The sequence below is a fragment of the Pseudochaenichthys georgianus genome, chromosome 20 (genome assembly GCF_902827115.2).
Source record: "Pseudochaenichthys georgianus chromosome 20, fPseGeo1.2, whole genome shotgun sequence".
Lineage (NCBI taxonomy): Eukaryota > Metazoa > Chordata > Actinopteri > Perciformes > Channichthyidae > Pseudochaenichthys > Pseudochaenichthys georgianus.
The window spans coordinates 24126929-24147898 of record NC_047522.1 but is presented as its reverse complement, the minus strand read 5'-3'; the positions used below and the strand labels follow the sequence as shown (position 1 = coordinate 24147898).

General features: G+C 49.4%; 1 protein-coding gene across 2 annotated transcripts in view; it reads left to right on the top strand.

Moving 5' to 3' along the window:
* The window catches only part of rbm33a (RNA binding motif protein 33a), a 56655-nt gene extending 45533 nt beyond the window's left edge, over positions 1 to 11122 (top strand). For both annotated transcript variants that reach the window (XM_034108442.2, XM_034108441.2), the window contains 2 exons: positions 4678 to 4766; positions 6431 to 11122. In XM_034108442.2, coding sequence (XP_033964333.1) covers positions 4678 to 4766; positions 6431 to 6479 — 138 coding nt within the window. In that variant the 3' untranslated portion in view covers positions 6480 to 11122. The remainder of the gene's footprint in view (positions 1 to 4677; positions 4767 to 6430) is intronic.
* Positions 11123 to 20970: the final 9848 nt, after the last annotated feature.

Here is a 20970-nt window from a genome sequence, read left to right as displayed (position 1 = left end):
GACTCAAGTACAAGATCTGAGTACTTCTACTTTTACTCAAGTACAAGATCTGAGTACTTCTACTTTTACTACAAGATCTGAGTACTTCTACTTTTACTCAAGTACAAGATCTGAGTACTCCTACTTTGACTCAAGTACAAGATCTGAGTACTTCTACTTTTACTCAAGAACAAGATCTGAGTACTTCTACTTTTACTCAAGAACAAGATCTGAGTACTTCTACTTTTACTCAAGAACAAGATCTGAGTACTTTTACTTTTACTCAAGAACAAGATCTGAGTACTTCTACTTTTACTCAAGAACAAGATCTGAGTACTTCTACTTTTACTCAAGTACATAGCATTACTTTAGAATACCGTTAAACTTCAAATAGTTAGCAATCCAGTAAATAAAGGCATTGAGACCCACATGTTGACCACAGCAACACTAACCTTGTGCCTCTTGCCAACGCTTCACTGTGTTCTTATTAAGAGTCGCTAGGACAGTACGTTTCAGAGGTAATTAATCAAAGCAAGTAGCCTGTGGTATTAAGGGAATCTCTTAAGGGTCGTGTTAAGTTTTATTTCCAGGTAGGACAAAGGAAGGTGGGTTTAAGTGTGTCCCAGTGGCTGGGCCGGGACGCCGAGAGCGATGCAAACTTTATCTTTTGATATCGCCGTATTTAAATGTTGATATCTCCGTTAATATCTGTACTTAAGACACAAGTGGCAGGCTGTGGCTGTGGCTCAGTGGATAGTGTGCTGGACTTCGAATCAGGGGGTAGCAAGTTTGAGTCCCACTGTAGTCAGCATGTCGTTGTGTCCCTGAGTACTTCTACTTTTACTCAAGTACAAGATCGGAGTACTTCTACTTTTACTACAAGATCTGAGTACTTCTACTTTTACTCCAAGATCAGAGTACTTCTACTTTTACTCAAGAACAAGATCTGAGTACTTCTACTTTTACTCAAGTCCAAGATCAGAGTACTTCTACTTTTACTCAAGTACAAGATCAGAGTACTTCTACTTTTACTCAAGTACAAGATCAGAGTACTTCTACTTTTACTCAAGTACAAGATCAGAGTACTTCTACTTTTACTCAAGTACAAGATCTGAGTACTTCTACTTTTACTACAAGATCTGAGTACTTCTACTTTTACTCAAGAACAAGATCTGAGTACTTCTACTTTTACTCAAGTACAAGATCAGAGTACTTCTACTTTTACTCAAGTACAAGATCAGAGTACTTCTACTTTTACTACAAGATCTGAGTACTTCTACTTTTACTACAAGATCTGAGTACTTCTACTTTTACTCAAGTACAAGATCTGAGTACTTCTACTTTTACTCAAGTACAAGATCTGAGTACTCCTACTTTGACTCAAGTACAAGATCTGAGTACTTCTACTTTTACTCAAGAACAAGATCTGAGTACTTCTACTTTTACTCAAGTACAAGATCAGAGTACTTCTACTTTTACTCAAGTACAAGATCTGAGTACTTCTACTTTTACTACAAGATCTGAGTACTTCTACTTTTACTACAAGATCTGAGTACTTCTACTTTTACTACAAGATCTGAGTACTTCTACTTTTACTCAAGTACAATATCTGAGTACTTCTACTTGTACTCAAGTACAAGATCTGAGTACTCCTACTTTGACTCAAGTACAAGATCTGAGTACTTCTACTTTTACTCAAGAACAAGATCTGAGTACTTCTACTTTTACTCAAGTACAAGATCTGAGTACTTCTACTTTTACTACAAGATCTGAGTACTTCTACTTTTACTACAAGATCTGAGTACTTCTACTTTTACTACAAGATCTGAGTACTTCTACTTTTACTCAAGTACAAGATCTGAGTACTCCTACTTTGACTCAAGAACAAGATCTGAGTACTTCTACTTTTACTCAAGAACAAGATCTGAGTACTTCTACTTTTACTCAAGAACAAGATCTGAGTACTTCTACTTTTACTCAAGAACAAGATCTGAGTACTTCTACTTTTACTCAAGTACATAGCATTACTTTAGAATACCGTATTTAAATGTTGATATCTCCGTTAAAATCTGTACTTAAGACACGAGTGGGAGGCTGTGGCTCAGTGGATAGTGTGCTGGACTTCGAATCAGGGGGTAGCAGGTTAGAGTCCCACTGCAGTCAGCATGTCGATGGGTGGGGGTTGTCCACGGTCGCTTTGGATAAAAGCGTCTAACAAAAACAACTCCTTTTCGGGTTCAAAGAACACACCTTCTGTTATTTACATAAACTATTCATATCGCAAATATCTTTTACAGAGAATGTGTCCGTTTGTATTTCATCAAATGTTTTCCATGTATTGTGATATTTGTTTATGTTGGTACGCATGTTGATGCAAGTCACATTTCAGACTTGATCTGACCGTTAAAGTATTGTCGTATGTCATGATAAAAATACACGTACCACCATCGGGGCATCTTTTCTCGTAGTGTGATCTGATGGCGCCCTCTGTCGTGGTGATTAGGGAGAGATTGTGAATATCACCCCACTCCCTCTTGTGGATAAGAAGTAGATCTCGTTGTGAGCAGGAGACATTTTGACGGTAGCAAAAGCACGATGATAATAGAAAATGTAATTTAGCTGCTTTTAATTGTTATTGTTATAAGAAGTGCTTGACTTACGTAGAAGTACTAATGCTACCTTGTAAAAATACTAGGGATGTAACGATATATCGAATATCGCGGCAAATAGATACAAGACTGACAAAATCTACAGCGATATATATATATTTTTTTAAACCTTTATTCACCCAGATGGTCCCATTGAGATCATCGATCTCTTTTACAAGGGAGACCTGTCCAACATGGCCGCAAGTAGGTTACAACATGAACATAAAACAACAGAAGGACATGGTATCTACAGGGCTACATGTACACACCGAGAGACATGGACAAGTACCAACAGTATATTTATATCTCTGTCAATAAGCCTCACCTTCTTGGCAACAATGCACAGTTTGACCCACTGCTGTACCCCAGGGCCAAAGCATATCTCTCCGTCCCAGCAACATCAGTACCAAGCGAGAGAGTTGTCTCCACAGCAGGGGGTTTTGCAATCGCCCAAACATCCCAGCTTCTACCTGGACATGTGGACGTGCTCATATTCCTGAAAGATAACCTTGATGACGCCGAGTGAGTGCGTTAGAGTTGAGTTACTTGAAAAACTAAAGTGAAACTTGATTTATTCTATTGCAGGGTCTGATTATTATATTGTTGACACTTTAAAATACTACTATCTACGAAAATGCTGTTCAAATCATATTTATTATTTAATAAAGAAATATCGCGATAAATATCGTACCGTGGACTTTTTATCGCGATATTATCGTACCGTGAGTTTTTGGTATCGTTACATCCCTAAAAAATACTCCACTACATGTAATAGTGCTGTATTGAGAATGGTACTTAGGTTACAGTACTTAAAATGACCTTAAAGTATAAAGGGTGAACGTAATCCTCGCAGAGAAAACCCATTATTTAAGTAGCAACTTTCAAAACATAGTTATACAGGAACACTGTTCTTAATACAGCAAGAGAACATACAAATAGTAGAAGTAACTAAATCACCATCTAAATACAGAGGAAAACAACAACAACAACAACAAAAGTAATTCTAGAAATGTCAGTTTTTAAAATCTGATTTATTTGTTTAAGCAAAAAACGGCCAATCTTCACATTTGAGAAGTTACGTGGTTATTTTCTGGCAGAATTGTCATTTCTTCTTCATCACAACATGAGATTTTTAAAGGTACTGCAAAATGTATGTGTAGAAATATGAATCTAAAAGGCTTTAAAGTAACTTAAGTGAAATAAAAAGTACATTATTTACCTTTGAATTGAAGTAGATATGAAGTATAAAGCAGCATACAAATGGAAATACTGAAGTCTAAGTACCTCACATTTGTATTTAAAGGGGACCTATCATGCAAAATGCACTTTGTGATGTCTTCTCTCATCAACATGTGTCCCCGGTGTGTCGGGGAACTCACGCAGCGTCAGAACATAAAACCCTCTCTCTTTTCCTCCGTACCCAAATCTCTAAAAACGGGGAACAACGGAGCTGATCCAGGTTTGCGTCCGATATGGCGTAACATCTGAAATGTGGACCCACGGGCCAATCAGAAACGTTGCTATCAGAAACAATGCCCGACTGTTTTGGACGTAATATGGCCGGTGTTCACATTAGCATCGCTAGCACTCAGAGCTAACCTGTACTGGAGAGCATGTGTGTGAAGAAGCAGGAAGTAGAAAGGAACTCACCGTGTGGTATAACCGGCTAGAGAGAAAGCCTTTGAGCTCCAGACTGTTTCAGATCCTTGATGATCCATGATATGGCGTTTCATCACGGCAGCATTTAGTTTAGACGGTAGCTGCCGGGTCCCGCATGAGCTCAGACCCCTCCTCTTTAAAGCTTTATCCCCAAATCAGCACTTTAGAAACAGGAAGTGAAATAGAGGGGCATGGAAACATGAGGCATGGCTAATGGCTGATCTGTTTGGTATTTTTTTTTATATTTTATATATCTGAGCTCTTGCCTAAAATAGCACGATAGCTGACCTTTAAGTACTTGAGCTACTGTACTTTCCACCGCTGATTACAAGTGACACCTGGTCTTTTCCTAAATGATAATTCAACATATTCCTATCTGTTTAATTTGCAGATGTTCAAAATGATGCCCCAGCAGAGGAAAGCAGTCGCCACATTTTCCAGCTCCCAGCATGCCAACAATTTTCAGATGAGCTTCCACAGGTAATCGAGACTCCTCCTTTCTTCACATTTTAATATAAAAACAGATCAAATGATAACTGTGGTTTGTTGTTGTTTACATGATGCCATTTCGTGCTGCAGATAGCTGTAACTTTCAAAAGTGGAAACGAGCGCATTTTCAGAATTTTTTTACCACAGAATTTCAACAACTCTATCAATTTTCTGTGATTTTTGGTGTTGAATTCTATGTTTTTGACTCTGGGGAAGTCACGTTTACAATCCAGACACTTCTTCAAAGCTTTTGTGTCATTTTAAACTTATCGGATAGCATTTTGAACACTAAACCACAAAATACAATTTTTCTATGTTAGCCAAATGAGTTACTGAACACCATGATGTCACTTCCTCTACTATCGCACTCCTACACCCCATAATACTTCCACAATGCATGTTTTATGGCTTAGTCGTGGTAAAAAGAAGCTTCTGATTTGGTTTCTATGGTAACACATTATGTTTTGACACCAAGATCATTTATACAGTGCAAGTAAAACTGTTACTATAGAAAAAAAAGAGCATTTCTTAGCATTTCCACCATTATTGAGTCGCTAACGAGCTTTTTTTAAAACCTCAAAGAACTTAATGTGCCAATTTCTGTGATTTGTGATGTTGAATTATATGTTTTTGACACATTTACTATTCAAAAAACTTCATCAATGCTTTTTTGTGTAATTTTAAACGCAACATGTTCAAATGTGGGGCTTTTTAGAAAGCATTTCGGACACTAAATCACACAATACTGGTCTTCTAAGTTAGCAAAAGTCACCAGTACTTATGACTTAGACATGATAAAAAGAAGCTTCTGAGTAATTCCTGACGTCTATATTTGGTTTCTACGGTCACAAATGTATGATTTGACACCAAGATCATTGCTACAGTGCGAGTAAAACTGTTATTATAGCAGAAAAAAAAATTCTTAGCATTTCCACAATTTTTGAGCGGCTCACGAGCTTTTTCAGAACCTCAAAGAAGTGCATGTGCCTCGTATCCACTTTTGAAAGATGTCCCTCGTATATTCAAATATCTGCAGCACTAAATGTGGCTTCTGTATATTTTTTAAGCACCACAACAATAGGCGCTTTCACACCGGAGTACTTTTCCCAGTATAGTTCCGAAAATGTGCGTTCACACCAAATAAATCCGGAACTAAAATTAGTTCATGAAAACCTTTCCGCCCCCTTTTCAGTCCGTGCTAGAGAGCGAGAAAAAGGTTCCTATTTCTGATTGGCTGTGCGGATTTCGAACCACGCCCCTTAAAACTCCCGAAAAGTTTTGAGAAGCCGCCATTTTATTTGCTCGCATTAGCATTATTAGCATTATTAGCCCAGCGCAGAAACGCAGAGAGACTAACTTATGGCAACACAAAATAAAACTGAAGCCAGTCCCCAACTCCGGGGACTTCCGGCCGGGGACTTTGGGAGGCAGTATACGCCGTGAAGTGGTTTGCGGCCTGCCAGTAAACCCAAAGCAGAAGAAGAAGAAGTGACGTCAGCGGCTCCATTTGCCTCATCCTCCCCCAGGGACTTATTCCGGTGTGAAAGCGATCTGCTCTTTAGTTCATCAGAACTAAGTTCGGCAAAGTACTTGGTGTGAAAGCGCCTAAAGTCAGTATCTTTAACTCACACCTTATCATCACATCAACCACACAGGCACATGATTGATTTGTCCCACATTGATGTGTCGCTGATTGATGGATGAGGAGCGCAATAAGAGCCAAGATTCCTCCCAGCAACGTGGAAGCATCTCATCGGACGACGTTTATTTCTTCAGTTTCTACACAGAAGCATCATTCACTCATCTTCTTATGCACTTGGGACAGAGACTGTGTTCCTATCGCGAGCATGCCATTGTTTGACTTGAATTGTTGTACAAATGGCACCCGAAAAAGAGACACTGGACCGTTTAATAATCCTGCTTTTGATGTGAATGTTTTGTGCATCCCACACGGACACTAAGTGGAACTTATCATGGGATAATGGTTGCTCCCCTCCTCAGTTAGACTCAGTATTAAAACTAAACACGCAGACCACTTTGAAAGTTGTTTTTTTCATTGTTTGCCGTAGTTTTGAGCAGAAAATGGCCCTTTTCACGTTGCAGTGCTTCTTCCCGCCTGTAGGTGGCAGTATTTCATCACTAATGGTACTTCATTTTCTTTCTTTTTTACATCTCAAGCTCGGATAGTCTAAAAGCGGTTTTTGGGTGAATGGCACCATCTAGTGGAGAACTTGCATACAGGCACTAAGGTGGAAGCCGTGACTTGAAAGCCAATTGGTTTTGGATGTAAACTTAAAAAGCTTTCCAATGGTTTTAGGATTTGTAAATGTTGTGCTTTCTCGTGTTTATTTTGTGGTGTTTTCTTGAGTTTAGATTGTTAAGTTTATCTCGAGTTACGGTCATTTCTCGTTGTTCTGTTATTGAATATTTTAGCTGTTACCTGGAAGTTTCCTTCAAATCCTTTTGGATGTATTTTTTTAGTTGTTAGTCTGATTATGGAGTATTTAGATTTAGTGTGCTTTGAGGGACTGGACTTTGCAACGTTGATAACTTCCAATTAATCGCACATTTTGATAAATCAGATTGAATTAGCGTACGATTCATTTCTTTAAACCTTTGCCAGGTCGTACGTTAGGCCTCCTTTGTTCTGATATGACTCATTGAAATCTGATTTGTTGCCTTATCGCGGAGCTGCGTGGTTGATGTGGATTAAAACGTTGGTTTGCCTTCAGACGAAGCTGTAGAAGAAAGATGACTTTGCCCCGTGAATTGAATTCCTGCCCCCTTTAATTGCATCCCCTAATTCCAATCAAGACATCCTTTGATCATTTTGATATTGCACTCTTACAAAAGATGCATTTCTTCATGAGAAATTGTAGGTAACACTTCTCCAATGCGTTTTAATTTTCCTCTGAACTCTTGTTTGGGAAGTGATGCCACATCGCAGTAAGAGTTTCCATAATTTCAAGCTTTTTTAATTTATCCCACTTCGTTTTTTGTCTATTCCGGCTTCAACGATAGTCAAACAAAAGCAGTTATTTTAAAAATACCACTATTTCCTTATACTATAGTCCAGAAGTGAATCTCATGTACATTTTCACACAGAAAGCAGAGGGGGCAACCATTATATCTATGTAGTCATCATGTACAAAAACCAGAACTTTCTCTCAATATTTATCCTGTTGAAACCCTTTTTTTTTATTCTTTACTTCTGTTGTATCAAGTTTTTACATGTAAGGATATTCTGATGTGTCCAGACATAAATCATTTTACTAGTGTTTTGTTTCTAAGAAGAAAATGAAGAATGACTGGACCACATTTCTGTTTATAAGAAAACAAGTTTAAGGGAAAATAAAAACATGGCCAATATACCGTGAACATGGAGGTATGTGAAGCCGGTTCAACTTTAGCCCAAAGACGTGTGGTTGTGTGTGATGTCCATGGTGCCTTTTTACGCTCGTATTCAAGCTGCATTTTATACCTTAATTACTCTGTAAGTTCCTTGGTATTCACCGTAAACATATCCGCCTTGTATGGCACGAGATACTACCTCGTATACAGGGGGATGCCACTGAATTGGGGCGATGGATTGGTTGTTTTAAAACCAAAAAGGTAAAAGAAAATCGCCCCTTCCATTGAACTGTGATGTCGTGCTAATGTGCAGCTAAAGGTAGCTACGTGTTATATTACTGACGTTTAAATACTTCATTCGGACGGTTAACGATACGTTTCGATTGGTTAATCAACTGTGCATCTGGATGACATCACAGATTATGGTTTCAAGCCTTCATGCTTGACTGCATGTGTGACTCAAACTCATCCGTTTAGTGGTTTCCCTACTTATATCCCACTCTTTAAACATCTGATTCTTGCCAGGGAAGGTTTTCTAGGTTCCTCACCACGCATGGAGTATGAGACCTGTGGGGTCAAATCAGAAAATGTGTCTAAACGTATTTTCTTCTTGTAAAACTGGAGTATTTTCCGCGTTGTACGGTTGTCCTCGACTGCCTATGTTTTATTCCTTTTTGTTTTGAGTTTTACGTGTTCCCTAACAATGTGTATTTCATGTCTTTCATGTTGTGGGTTGTATTTAAGTGTTATAGTAAATCCTGTGGGTTTAAAAGAGTACCGGCAATGCCAGTAATACACAAGTATACAAGACACATCTGACGTCTTGTAGCGACAGATCAGATTCATATTGAATCTTTTTGTACCTTATCTTAAGCGTTTCGTACATCTTGTACCTTGAGGTTTTAGATGTTCTATTTGTTATAGTAATCTCCATGAGGAAAATGGTACTAGCTTTTTGCCGACATCACAACATGTGGTTTAATATTCAACTAAGAAAGGCTCATATATGTGTATGGGTCTGTCTTCAGCTGGGCTGCGAGTATCACGATGATAGCTTCACGCGCTAACTTCTTCTCAACAGGTCCATTTGGGGATCCGCGGTGTTTGGAAATAACTCGTCTTTTTCCTTTTTCCTTCAGGTCACGTCCAAAGAGCTGCGTGGTCGGCTTTGATACCCGAACACTCAATCAGGGGACCATACCAAAGGGGTTTGCACGCTTAGTTAGAAATGGCTTCAACGTTTCCCAACTTAGAGGCAGGTGTTGGTTTTATGCTAATACTGCATTCAACTATTTATTACTTAACGTTTCTTAAGTTCTTGATTGATCCCTTGTTGAAGTGCGTGTGCAAAGCGCCAACATCTGTCCCTCTGAAGTAATCTTTGAGAAAACCCAGCAGGTCATTTGAAAGCACTTGACGCTGTTTTAAAAGAGTAAGGCTTTGGAAACTAAATGATTTGCTGCATGTTGAGTTTTATAATCAAATGTTATCCGAAACATCGAAGAGTATATAGACTGTCATCCAGTATTCACGTCACCGTGGTTAGAGTTAGGGTTCTACGTTTATAAGACGTTGGATGTCTTGATTTTGATCCGATAGCAGCTCCAAGTGTTTTCAAATGACCCGTAGCTTTTGACTCTTACGCCCGGTCCACACACGGGCATGAAACAAATCTTTCAAAGCTTCGCCCATTCACTTGAATGGGGTGACGTGGAAGATTTTGAATCTTCGCCGAACTGCATCGTGGGGAGCGGAGCGTGGCTTTGCATCGTGAGCATCAAAAGTCGAGCAATGTTCCACTTTTGATGCTCCCGATGCTTTCGAAGCTAGCATCAGCCAATCAAATCCCGTTTATGCAAATCCCGCCAGTACAAGCGCTAGCCAATCAAACCGCGTGCAATCTGGGAGAGCCAGACCGCAGTTCATTTCCTCATATTCCAAACGAGAAGTTACGGTAGCAAATCACCCGGTTCTTTACGACCAGAACTATTACCGGGATCCAAACCGGAGGAGCCAGGCATGGAGGGAGGGGGCAGAGGCAGGGGGTGAAACTGGTAGGTTTTCGCCTGTTTGGGGATTTATATCCAGTTTACTTCGTTTAACATCGCTATTGCTTTGTATGTCGGGGGCGGGAGATTCCTGATTGGTTGTCGGTCGCCTTGGGCGAGTGAAATCGCCACGCTTCAGACACGCCCAGCTTCAAGATTTTTTTCACGCCTGTGTGTGGACGGGCCGTTAGTCTAAAAGGTCTGCGTCTATGTTTGACTATTGATTACATGTGGGGTACTTTGAAAGCATGCTAACCTTTGGTATGGTCCGACACGTGTGGTCGAGACTGGCTGAGGTCTTAGGGTTCACAACATCATCGAAAATCTCGTATTAACACAATTATTTCTCAACAGCGCACTGGGTGAGAGGAGCCATTGACCACCGCTATGTCACTTTTCCTGCCTTTAATTCACTCACTTATTTTTCAGCCACGCAGTGTCCGACTGTGACGCGAAGACTCCCTACGAACAGACCCTTTTCCATTTCAGCCTTTCCTCCCATCTCTGTTCTTCACTCGTCTTTTTCCCTCGATGCTGCCGTTGTTGAATGAACCTCTGTATCAAGCAGGGGTTGGCCGCCCTGGATTACCAATGTGTGTTAGACCAGTGGATGGAGGTTTCCATCTTTGTGACGACAGCCGGGTTCACAGATAACTCTAAAGCCGATTTATGGCCATCCCGACACCGTTGTTTGGGTTCCACTTCCTACGCCAAATAATGACTGAACGAAATCCAGCCTTGACTCAAAACCTGTTGCCGATCCATCCTGTCTTGTGTGTTCACGATTGTGATTGTGTACGACATGAAGTTACCGTGTGTTGTGTTGGAGAAACGACCGAAGCAATCATGTAAAAGTCTGTGAGCCTCCAAAGATTGAAAGTGAATAATCCCTGAGATGGAATGTGTTGAGTTTTGATACTGGAGACAAATAAATGTTTTGATACGCAACTTGACGGCTTCGAGTTTGTTTTTTACTTGTTTGTCAACTGATTTTCTCTCAGATTAAACCCACGAAGCTCCTTTTAGCCCGCGGGGTTTCTGTAACCATCCGGTCGCCTTCGGGTCAAATCTGACCGATTTACTACTTTCATAACTTTTTAGTTTTACATTCGAGTGCATCAAGGCTTCATGATGTCCGTGCTCAGTCAGTCGGGGCGTGGACCGGGAGCTGTAGGGTCGCCGGTTCAAGTCCCCGACCAGACCTAAAATATGGAGAGTGGACTGCTACTTGGAGAGGTCCCAGTTCACCTCCTGCCCTGCCGTGGTGCCCTTGAGCGGGGCCTCACATATGACGCGCACCTGTTCCACCATTCTTCGTTTTCCGAGGCTAGGAAGGATTCTTGCCTCGCTTCTGAAGCAAGTGACTCGGAAGCCCACTAGCTGCCCACTAGCTGCCCACTAGCTGCATACTAGCTGCCCACTAGCTGCCCACTAGCTGCCCACTAGCTGCATACTAGCTGCCCACTAGCTGCACACTAGCTGCCCACAAGCTGCATACTAGCTGCCCACTAGCTGCACACTAGCTGCCCACAAGCTGCATACTAGCTGCCCACTAGCTGTAGCTGCCCACTAGCTGCACACTAGCTGCACACTAGCTGCCCACTAGCTGTAGCTGCCCACTAGCTGCACACTAGCTGCACACTAGCTGCACACTAGCTGCACACTAGCTGCCCACTAGCTGCATACTAGCTGCCCACTAGCTGCACACTAGCTGCCCCCTAGCTGCATACTAGCTGCCCACAAGCTGCATACTAGCTGCCCACTAGCTGCACACTAGCTGCCCACTAGCTGCACACTAGCTGCCCACTAGCTGCACACTAGCTGCCCACAAGCTGCACACTAGCTGCCCACTAGCTGCACACTAGCTGCCCACAAGCTGCATACTAGCTGCCCACAAGCTGCATACTAGCTGCCCACTAGCTGCATACTAGCTGCCCGCTAGCTGCACCCTAGCTGCCCGCTAGCTGCACACTAGCTGTAGCTGCCCACTAGCTGCCCACTAGCTGCCCACTAGCTGTAGCTGCCCACTAGCTGCACACTAGCTGCACACTAGCTGCCCACTAGCTGTAGCTGCCCACTAGCTGCCCACAAGCTGCATACTAGCTGCCCACTAGCTGCACACTAGCTGCCCACTAGCTGCATACTAGCTGCCCACTAGCTGCACACTAGCTGCCCACAAGCTGCATACTAGCTGCCCACTAGCTGCCCACTAGCTGCACACTAGCTGCACACTAGCTGCCCACAAGCTGCATACTAGCTGCCCACAAGCTGCATACTAGCTGCCCACTAGCTGCACACTAGCTGCCCACTAGCTGCACCCTAGCTGCCTGCTAGCTGCACACTAGCTGTAGCTGCCCACTAGCTGCCCACTAGCTGCCCACTAGCTGCCCACTAGCTGTAGCTGCCCACTAGCTGCACACTAGCTGCCCACTAGCTGCCCACGAGCTGTAGCTGCCCACTAGCTGCACACTAGCTGCCCACTAGCTGCCCAATAGCTGCACACTAGCTGCCCACTAGCTGCCCACTAGCTGCACACTAGCTGCCCAATAGCTGCCCACTAGCTGCACACTAGCTGCCCACTAGCTACCCACTAGCTGCACACTAGCTGCCCACTAGCTGCCCACTAGCTGCACACCAGCTGCACACTAGCTGCCCACTAGCTGCCCACCAGCTGCCCACTAGCTGCACACTAGCTGCCCACTAGATGCACACTAGCTGCCCACTAGATGCCCACTAGCTGCACACTAGATGCCCACTAGATGCACACTAGCTGCACACTAGCTGCACACCAGCTGCCCACTAGATGCCCACTAGCTGCACACTAGCTGCACACTAGATGCACACTAGCTGCCCACCAGCTGCCCACCAGCTGCCCACCAGCTGCCCACCAGCTGCCCACTAGCTGCCCACTAGATGCACACTAGCTGCCCACTAGATGCCCACTAGATGCCCACTAGATGCCCACTAGCTGCACACTAGCTGCACACCAGCTGCCCACTAGATGCCCACTAGATGCCCACTAGATGCCCACTAGCTGCACACTAGCTGCACCCTAGCTGCACACTAGCTGCCCACTAGATGCACACTAGCTGCCCACTAGATGCCCACTAGATGCCCACTAGCTGCACACTAGCTGCACACCAGCTGCCCACTAGATGCCCACTAGATGCCCACTAGCTGCACACTAGCTGCACCCTAGCTGCACACTAGCTGCACACTAGCTGCCCACTAGCTACCCACTAGCTGCCCACTAGCTGCCCACTAACTGCCCACTAGCTGCCCACTAGCTGCCCACTAGCTGCACACTAGCTGCCCACTAGCTGCACACCAGCTGCCCACCAGCTGCCCACCAGCTGCCCACCAGCTGCACACTAGCTGCCCACTAGCTGCACACTAGCTGCCCACTAGATGCCCACTAGATGCCCACTAGCTGCACACTAGATGCCCACTAGATGCACACTAGCTGCACACTAGCTGCACACCAGCTGCACACCAGCTGCCCACTAGATGCCCACTAGATGCCCACTAGCTGCACACTAGCTGCACACTAGCTGCACACTAGCTGCACACTAGCTGCACACTAGCTGCACACTAGATGCACACTAGCTGCACACTAGCTGCACACTAGCTGCACACTAGATGCACACTAGCTGCACACTAGCTGCCCACTAGCTGCCCACTAGCTGCCCACTAGCTGCCCACTAGCTGCCCACTAGCTGCACCCTAGCTGCCCACTAGCTGCCCACTAGCTGCCCACTAGCTGCCCACCAGCTGCACACTAGCTGCACACTAGCTGCCCACTAGCTGCCCACTAGCTGCACCCTAGCTGCCCACTAGCTGCCCACTAGCTGCCCACTAGCTGCACACCAGCTGCCCACTAGCTGCCCACTAGATGCACCCTAGCTGCCCACCAGCTGCCCACTAGCTGCCCACCAGCTGCCCACCAGCTGCCCACTAGCTGCCCACTAGATGCCCACTAGATGCCCACTAGCTGCCCACTAGCTGCACCCTAGCTGCCCACTAGCTGCCCACTAGCTGCCCACTAGCTGCCCACTAGCTGCCCACCAGCTGCACACTAGCTGCACACCAGCTGCCCACTAGCTGCACACTAGCTGCCCACCAGCTGCCCACCAGCTGCCCACCAGCTGCCCACCAGCTGCCCACTAGCTGCACACTAGCTGCCCACTAGCTGCCCACCAGCTGCCCACTAGCTGCACACTAGCTGCCCACTAGATGCACACTAGCTGCCCACTAGATGCCCACTAGCTGCACACTAGATGCCCACTAGATGCACACTAGCTGCACACTAGCTGCACACCAGCTGCCCACTAGATGCCCACTAGCTGCACACTAGCTGCACACTAGATGCACACTAGCTGCCCACCAGCTGCCCACTAGCTGCCCACCAGCTGCCCACCAGCTGCCCACCAGCTGCCCACCAGCTGCCCACTAGCTGCCCACTAGATGCACACTAGCTGCCCACTAGATGCCCACTAGATGCCCACTAGATGCCCACTAGATGCCCACTAGCTGCACACTAGCTGCACACCAGCTGCCCACTAGATGCCCACTAGATGCCCACTAGATGCCCACTAGCTGCACACTAGCTGTACCCTAGCTGCACACTAGCTGCACACTAGCTGCACACTAGCTGCACACTAGCTGCCCACTAGATGCACACTAGATGCCCACTAGATGCCCACTAGCTGCCCACTAGATGCCCACTAGCTGCACACTAGCTGCACACCAGCTGCCCACTAGATGCCCACTAGATGCCCACTAGCTGCACACTAGCTGCACCCTAGCTGCACACTAGCTGCACACTAGCTGCCCACTAGCTACCCACTAGCTGCCCACTAGCTGCCCACTAACTGCCCACTAGCTGCCCACTAGCTGCACACCAGCTGCCCACTAGCTGCACACTAGATGCACACTAGCTGCACACTAGATGCACACTAGCTGCACACTAGCTGCACACTAGATGCACACTAGCTGCACACTAGCTGCCCACTAGCTGCCCACTAGCTGCCCACTAGCTGCCCACTAGCTGCCCCCTAGCTGCCCCCTAGCTGCCCCCTAGCTGCCCACTAGCTGCCCACTAGCTGCCCACTAGCTGCCCACTAGCTGCACACTAGCTGCACACCAGCTGCCCACTAGCTGCCCACTAGCTGCACACTAGCTGCCCACTAGCTGCACACTAGCTGCCCACTAGCTGCCCACTAGCTGCACACTAGCTGCCCACTAGATGCCCACTAGATGCCCACTAGCTGCACACTAGATGCCCACTAGATGCACACTAGCTGCACACTAGCTGCACACCAGCTGCCCACCAGCTGCCCACTAGATGCCCACTAGAAGCCCACTAGCTGCACACTAGCTGCACACTAGCTGCACACTAGATGCACACTAGATGCACACTAGCTGCACACTAGCTGCACACTAGATGCACACTAGCTGCACACTAGCTGCCCACTAGCTGCCCACTAGCTGCCCACTAGCTGCCCACTAGCTGCACCCTAGCTGCCCACTAGCTGCCCACTAGCTGCCCACTAGCTGCCCACCAGCTGCACACCAGCTGCACACTAGCTGCCCACTAGCTGCCCCCTAGCTGCCCACTAGCTGCCCACTAGCTGCCCACTAGCTGCCCACTAGCTGCCCACTAGCTGCCCACCAGCTGCCCACCAGCTGCCCACTAGCTGCCCACTAGCTGCCCACCAGCTGCACACCAGCTGCCCACTAGCTGCCCACTAGCTGCACACTAGCTGCCCACTAGCTGCCCACTAGCTGCCCACTAGCTGCACACTAGCTGCACACTAGCTGCCCACTAGCTGCCCACTAGATGCACACTAGCTGCACACTAGCTGCCCACTAGCTGCCCACTAGCTGCCCACTAGCTGCACACTAGCTGCCCACTAGCTGCACACCAGCTGCACACTAGCTGCCCACTAGCTGCACACTAGCTGCCCACTAGCTGCCCCCTAGCTGCCCCCTAGCTGCCCACTAGCTGCCCACTAGCTGCCCACTAGCTGCCCACCAGCTGCCCACTAGCTGCCCACTAGCTGCACACTAGCTGCCCACCAGCTGCACACCAGCTGCCCACTAGCTGCCCACTAGCTGCACACTAGCTGCCCACTAGCTGCACACTAGCTGCCCACTAGCTGCACACTAGCTGCCCACTAGCTGCACACTAGCTGCACACTAGCTGCACACTAGCTGCCCACTAGCTGCACACTAGCTGCCCACTAGATGCCCACTAGATGCCCACTAGCTGCACACTAGATGCCCACTAGATGCACACTAGCTGCACACTAGCTGCACACCAGCTGCCCACTAGCTGCACACTAGATGCCCACTAGAAGCCCACTAGCTGCACACTAGCTGCACACTAGATGCACACTAGCTGCACACTAGATGCACACTAGCTGCACACTAGCTGCACACTAGATGCACACTAGCTGCACACTAGCTGCCCACTAGCTGCCCACTAGCTGCCCACTAGCTGCCCACTAGCTGCCCACTAGCTGCCCCCTAGCTGCCCACTAGCTGCCCACTAGCTGCCCACTAGCTGCCCACTAGCTGCCCACCAGCTGCACACTAGCTGCACACTAGCTGCCCACTAGCTGCCCCCTAGCTGCCCCCTAGCTGCCCACTAGCTGCCCACTAGCTGCCCACTAGCTGCCCACTAGCTGCCCACCAGCTGCCCACTAGCTGCCCACTAGCTGCCCACCAGCTGCCCACTAGCTGCCCACCAGCTGCCCACTAGCTGCCCACTAGCTGCCCACTAGCTGCACACTAGCTGCCCACTAGCTGCACACTAGCTGCCCACTAGCTGCACACTAGCTGCACACTAGCTGCCCACTAGCTGCCCACTAGATGCACACTAGCTGCACACTAGCTGCCCACTAGCTGCCCACTAGCTGCCCACTAGCTGCACACTAGCTGCCCACTAGCTGCACACTAGCTGCACACTAGCTGCCCACTAGCTGCCCACTAGATGCACACTAGCTGCACACTAGCTGCCCACTAGCTGCCCACTAGCTGCCCACTAGCTGCACACTAGCTGCCCACTAGCTGCACACTAGCTGCCCACTAGCTGCACACCAGCTGCACACTAGCTGCCCACTAGCTGCACACTAGCTGCCCACCAGCTGCCCACTAGCTGCCCACTAGCTGCACACTAGCTGCCCACTAGCTGCCCACCAGCTGCCCACCTAGCTGCCCACTAGCTGCCCACCAGCTGCCCACTAGCTGCCCACTAGCTGCCCACCAGCTGCACACCAGCTGCCCACTAGCTGCCCACTAGCTGCACACTAGCTGCCCACTAGCTGCACACTAGCTGCCCACTAGCTGCACACTAGCTGCACACTAGCTGCCCACTAGCTGCCCACTAGCTGCACACTAGCTGCACACTAGCTGCCCACTAGCTGCCCACTAGCTGCCCACTAGCTGCACACTAGCTGCCCACTAGCTGCACACCAGCTGCACACTAGCTGCCCACTAGCTGCACACTAGCTGCCCACTAGCTGCACACCAGCTGCACACTAGCTGCCCACTAGCTGCACACTAGCTGCCCACCAGCTGCCCACTAGCTGCCCACTAGCTGCACACTAGCTGCCCACTAGCTGCCCACTAGCTGCCCACCAGCTGCCCACTAGCTGCGCACTAGCTGCACACTAGCTGCCCACTAGCTGCCCACTAGCTGCCCACCAGCTGCCCACTAGCTGCCCACTAGCTGCACACTAGCTGCCCACTAGCTGCCCACTAGCTGCACACTAGCTGCCCACTAGCTGCACACTAGCTGCACACTAGCTGCCCACTAGCTGCCCACCAGCTGCCCACTAGCTGCCCACTAGCTGCACACTAGCTGCCCACTAGCTGCCCACTAGCTGCCCACTAGCTGCCCACCAGCTGCCCACTAGCTGCCCACTAGCTGCACACTAGCTGCCCACTAGCTGCCCACTAGCTGCACACTAGCTGCCCACTAGCTGCCCACTAGCTGCCCACTAGCTGCACACCAGCTGCCCACTAGCTGCCCACTAGCTGCCCACTAGCTGCCCACTAGCTGCCCACTAGCTGCCCACTAGCTGCACACTAGCTGCACACTAGCTGCACACTAGCTGCACACTAGCTGCCCACTAGCTGCCCACTAGCTGCCCACTAGCTGCACACTAGCTGCACACTAGCTGCACACTAGCTGCACACTAGCTGCCCACTAGCTGCCCACTAGCTGCCCACCAGCTGCCCACTAGCTGCCCACTAGCTGCACACTAGCTGCCCACTAGCTGCCCACTAGCTGCACACTAGCTGCCCACTAGCTGCCCACTAGCTGCCCACTAGCTGCACACCAGCTGCCCACTAGCTGCCCACTAGCTGCCCACTAGCTGCCCACTAGCTGCCCACTAGCTGCACACTAGCTGCACACTAGCTGCACACTAGCTGCACACTAGCTGCCCACTAGCTGCCCACTAGCTGCCCACTAGCTGCCCACTAGCTGCACACCAGCTGCCCACTAGCTGCCCACTAGCTGCACACTAGCTGCCCACTAGCTGCCCACTAGCTGCACACCAGCTGCCCACTAGCTGCCCACTAGCTGCACACTAGCTGCCCACTAGCTGCCCACTAGCTGCCCACCAGCTGCCCACCAGCTGCCCACTAGCTGCCCACTAGCTGCCCACTAGCTGCCCACCAGCTGCCCACTAGCTGCCCACTAGCTGCCCACTAGCTGCCCACTAGCTGCCCACTAGCTGCCCACTAGCTGCCCACTAGCTGCCCACTAGCTGCCCACTAGCTGCACACTAGCTGCCCACTAGCTGCCCACTAGCTGCACACCAGCTGCCCACTAGCTGCCCACTAGCTGCACACTAGCTGCCCACTAGCTGCCCACTAGCTGCCCACCAGCTGCCCACTAGCTGCCCACTAGCTGCCCACTAGCTGCCCACTAGCTGCCCACCAGCTGCCCACTAGCTGCCCACTAGCTGCCCACTAGCTGCCCACTAGCTGCCCACTAGCTGCCCACCAGCTGCCCACTAGCTGCCCACTAGCTGCCCACCAGCTGCCCACTAGCTGCCCACCAGCTGCCCACTAGCTGCCCACTAGCTGCCCACCAGCTGCCCACTAGCTGCCCACCAGCTGCCCACTAGCTGCCCACTAGCTGCCCACTAGCTGCCCACTAGCTGCACCCTAGCTGCCCACTAGCTGCCCACTAGCTGCCCACTAGCTGCCCACCAGCTGCACACCAGCTGCACACTAGCTGCCCACTAGCTGCCCCCTAGCTGCCCCCTAGCTGCCCACTAGCTGCCCACTAGCTGCCCACTAGCTGCCCACCAGCTGCACACCAGCTGCACACTAGCTGCCCACTAGCTGCCCCCTAGCTGCCCCCTAGCTGCCCACTAGCTGCCCACTAGCTGCCCACTAGCTGCACACTAGCTGCCCACTAGCTGCCCACTAGCTGCCCACTAGCTGCACACTAGCTGCCCACTAGCTGCACACCAGCTGCACACTAGCTGCCCACTAGCTGCACACTAGCTGCCCACTAGCTGCCCCCTAGCTGCCCACTAGCTGCCCACTAGCTGCCCACTAGCTGCCCACCAGCTGCCCACTAGCTGCCCACTAGCTGCACACTAGCTGCCCACCAGCTGCACACCAGCTGCCCACTAGCTGCCCACTAGCTGCACACTAGCTGCCCACTAGCTGCACACTAGCTGCCCACTAGCTGCACACTAGCTGCACACTAGCTGCACACTAGCTGCCCACTAGCTGCACACTAGCTGCCCACTAGATGCCCACTAGCTGCCCACTAGCTGCACACTAGATGCCCACTAGATGCACACTAGCTGCACACTAGCTGCACACCAGCTGCCCACTAGCTGCACACTAGATGCCCACTAGAAGCCCACTAGCTGCACACTAGCTGCACACTAGATGCACACTAGCTGCACACTAGATGCACACTAGCTGCACACTAGCTGCACACTAGATGCACACTAGCTGCACACTAGCTGCCCACTAGCTGCCCACTAGCTGCCCACTAGCTGCCCACTAGCTGCCCACTAGCTGCCCACTAGCTGCCCACTAGCTGCCCACTAGCTGCCCACTAGCTGCCCACTAGCTGCCCACCAGCTGCACACTAGCTGCACACTAGCTGCCCACTAGCTGCCCCCTAGCTGCCCACTAGCTGCCCACTAGCTGCCCACTAGCTGCCCACTAGCTGCCCACTAGCTGCCCACCAGCTGCCCACTAGCTGCCCACTAGCTGCCCACCAGCTGCCCACCAGCTGCCCACTAGCTGCACACTAGCTGCCCACTAGCTGCACACTAGCTGCCCACTAGCTGCACACTAGCTGCACACTAGCTGCCCACTAGCTGCCCACTAGATGCACACTAGCTGCACACTAGCTGCCCACTAGCTGCCCACTAGCTGCCCACTAGCTGCACACTAGCTGCCCACTAGCTGCACACTAGCTGCCCACTAGCTGCACACCAGCTGCACACTAGCTGCCCACTAGCTGCCCACTAGCTGCCCACTAGCTGCCCACTAGCTGCCCACTAGCTGCACACTAGCTGCCCACTAGCTGCCCACTAGCTGCCCACCAGCTGCCCACTAGCTGCCCACCAGCTGCCCACTAGCTGCCCACTAGCTGCCCACCAGCTGCACACCAGCTGCCCACTAGCTGCCCACTAGCTGCACACTAGCTGCCCACTAGCTGCACACTAGCTGCCCACTAGCTGCACACTAGCTGCACACGAGCTGCCCACTAGCTGCCCACTAGATGCACACTAGCTGCACACTAGCTGCCC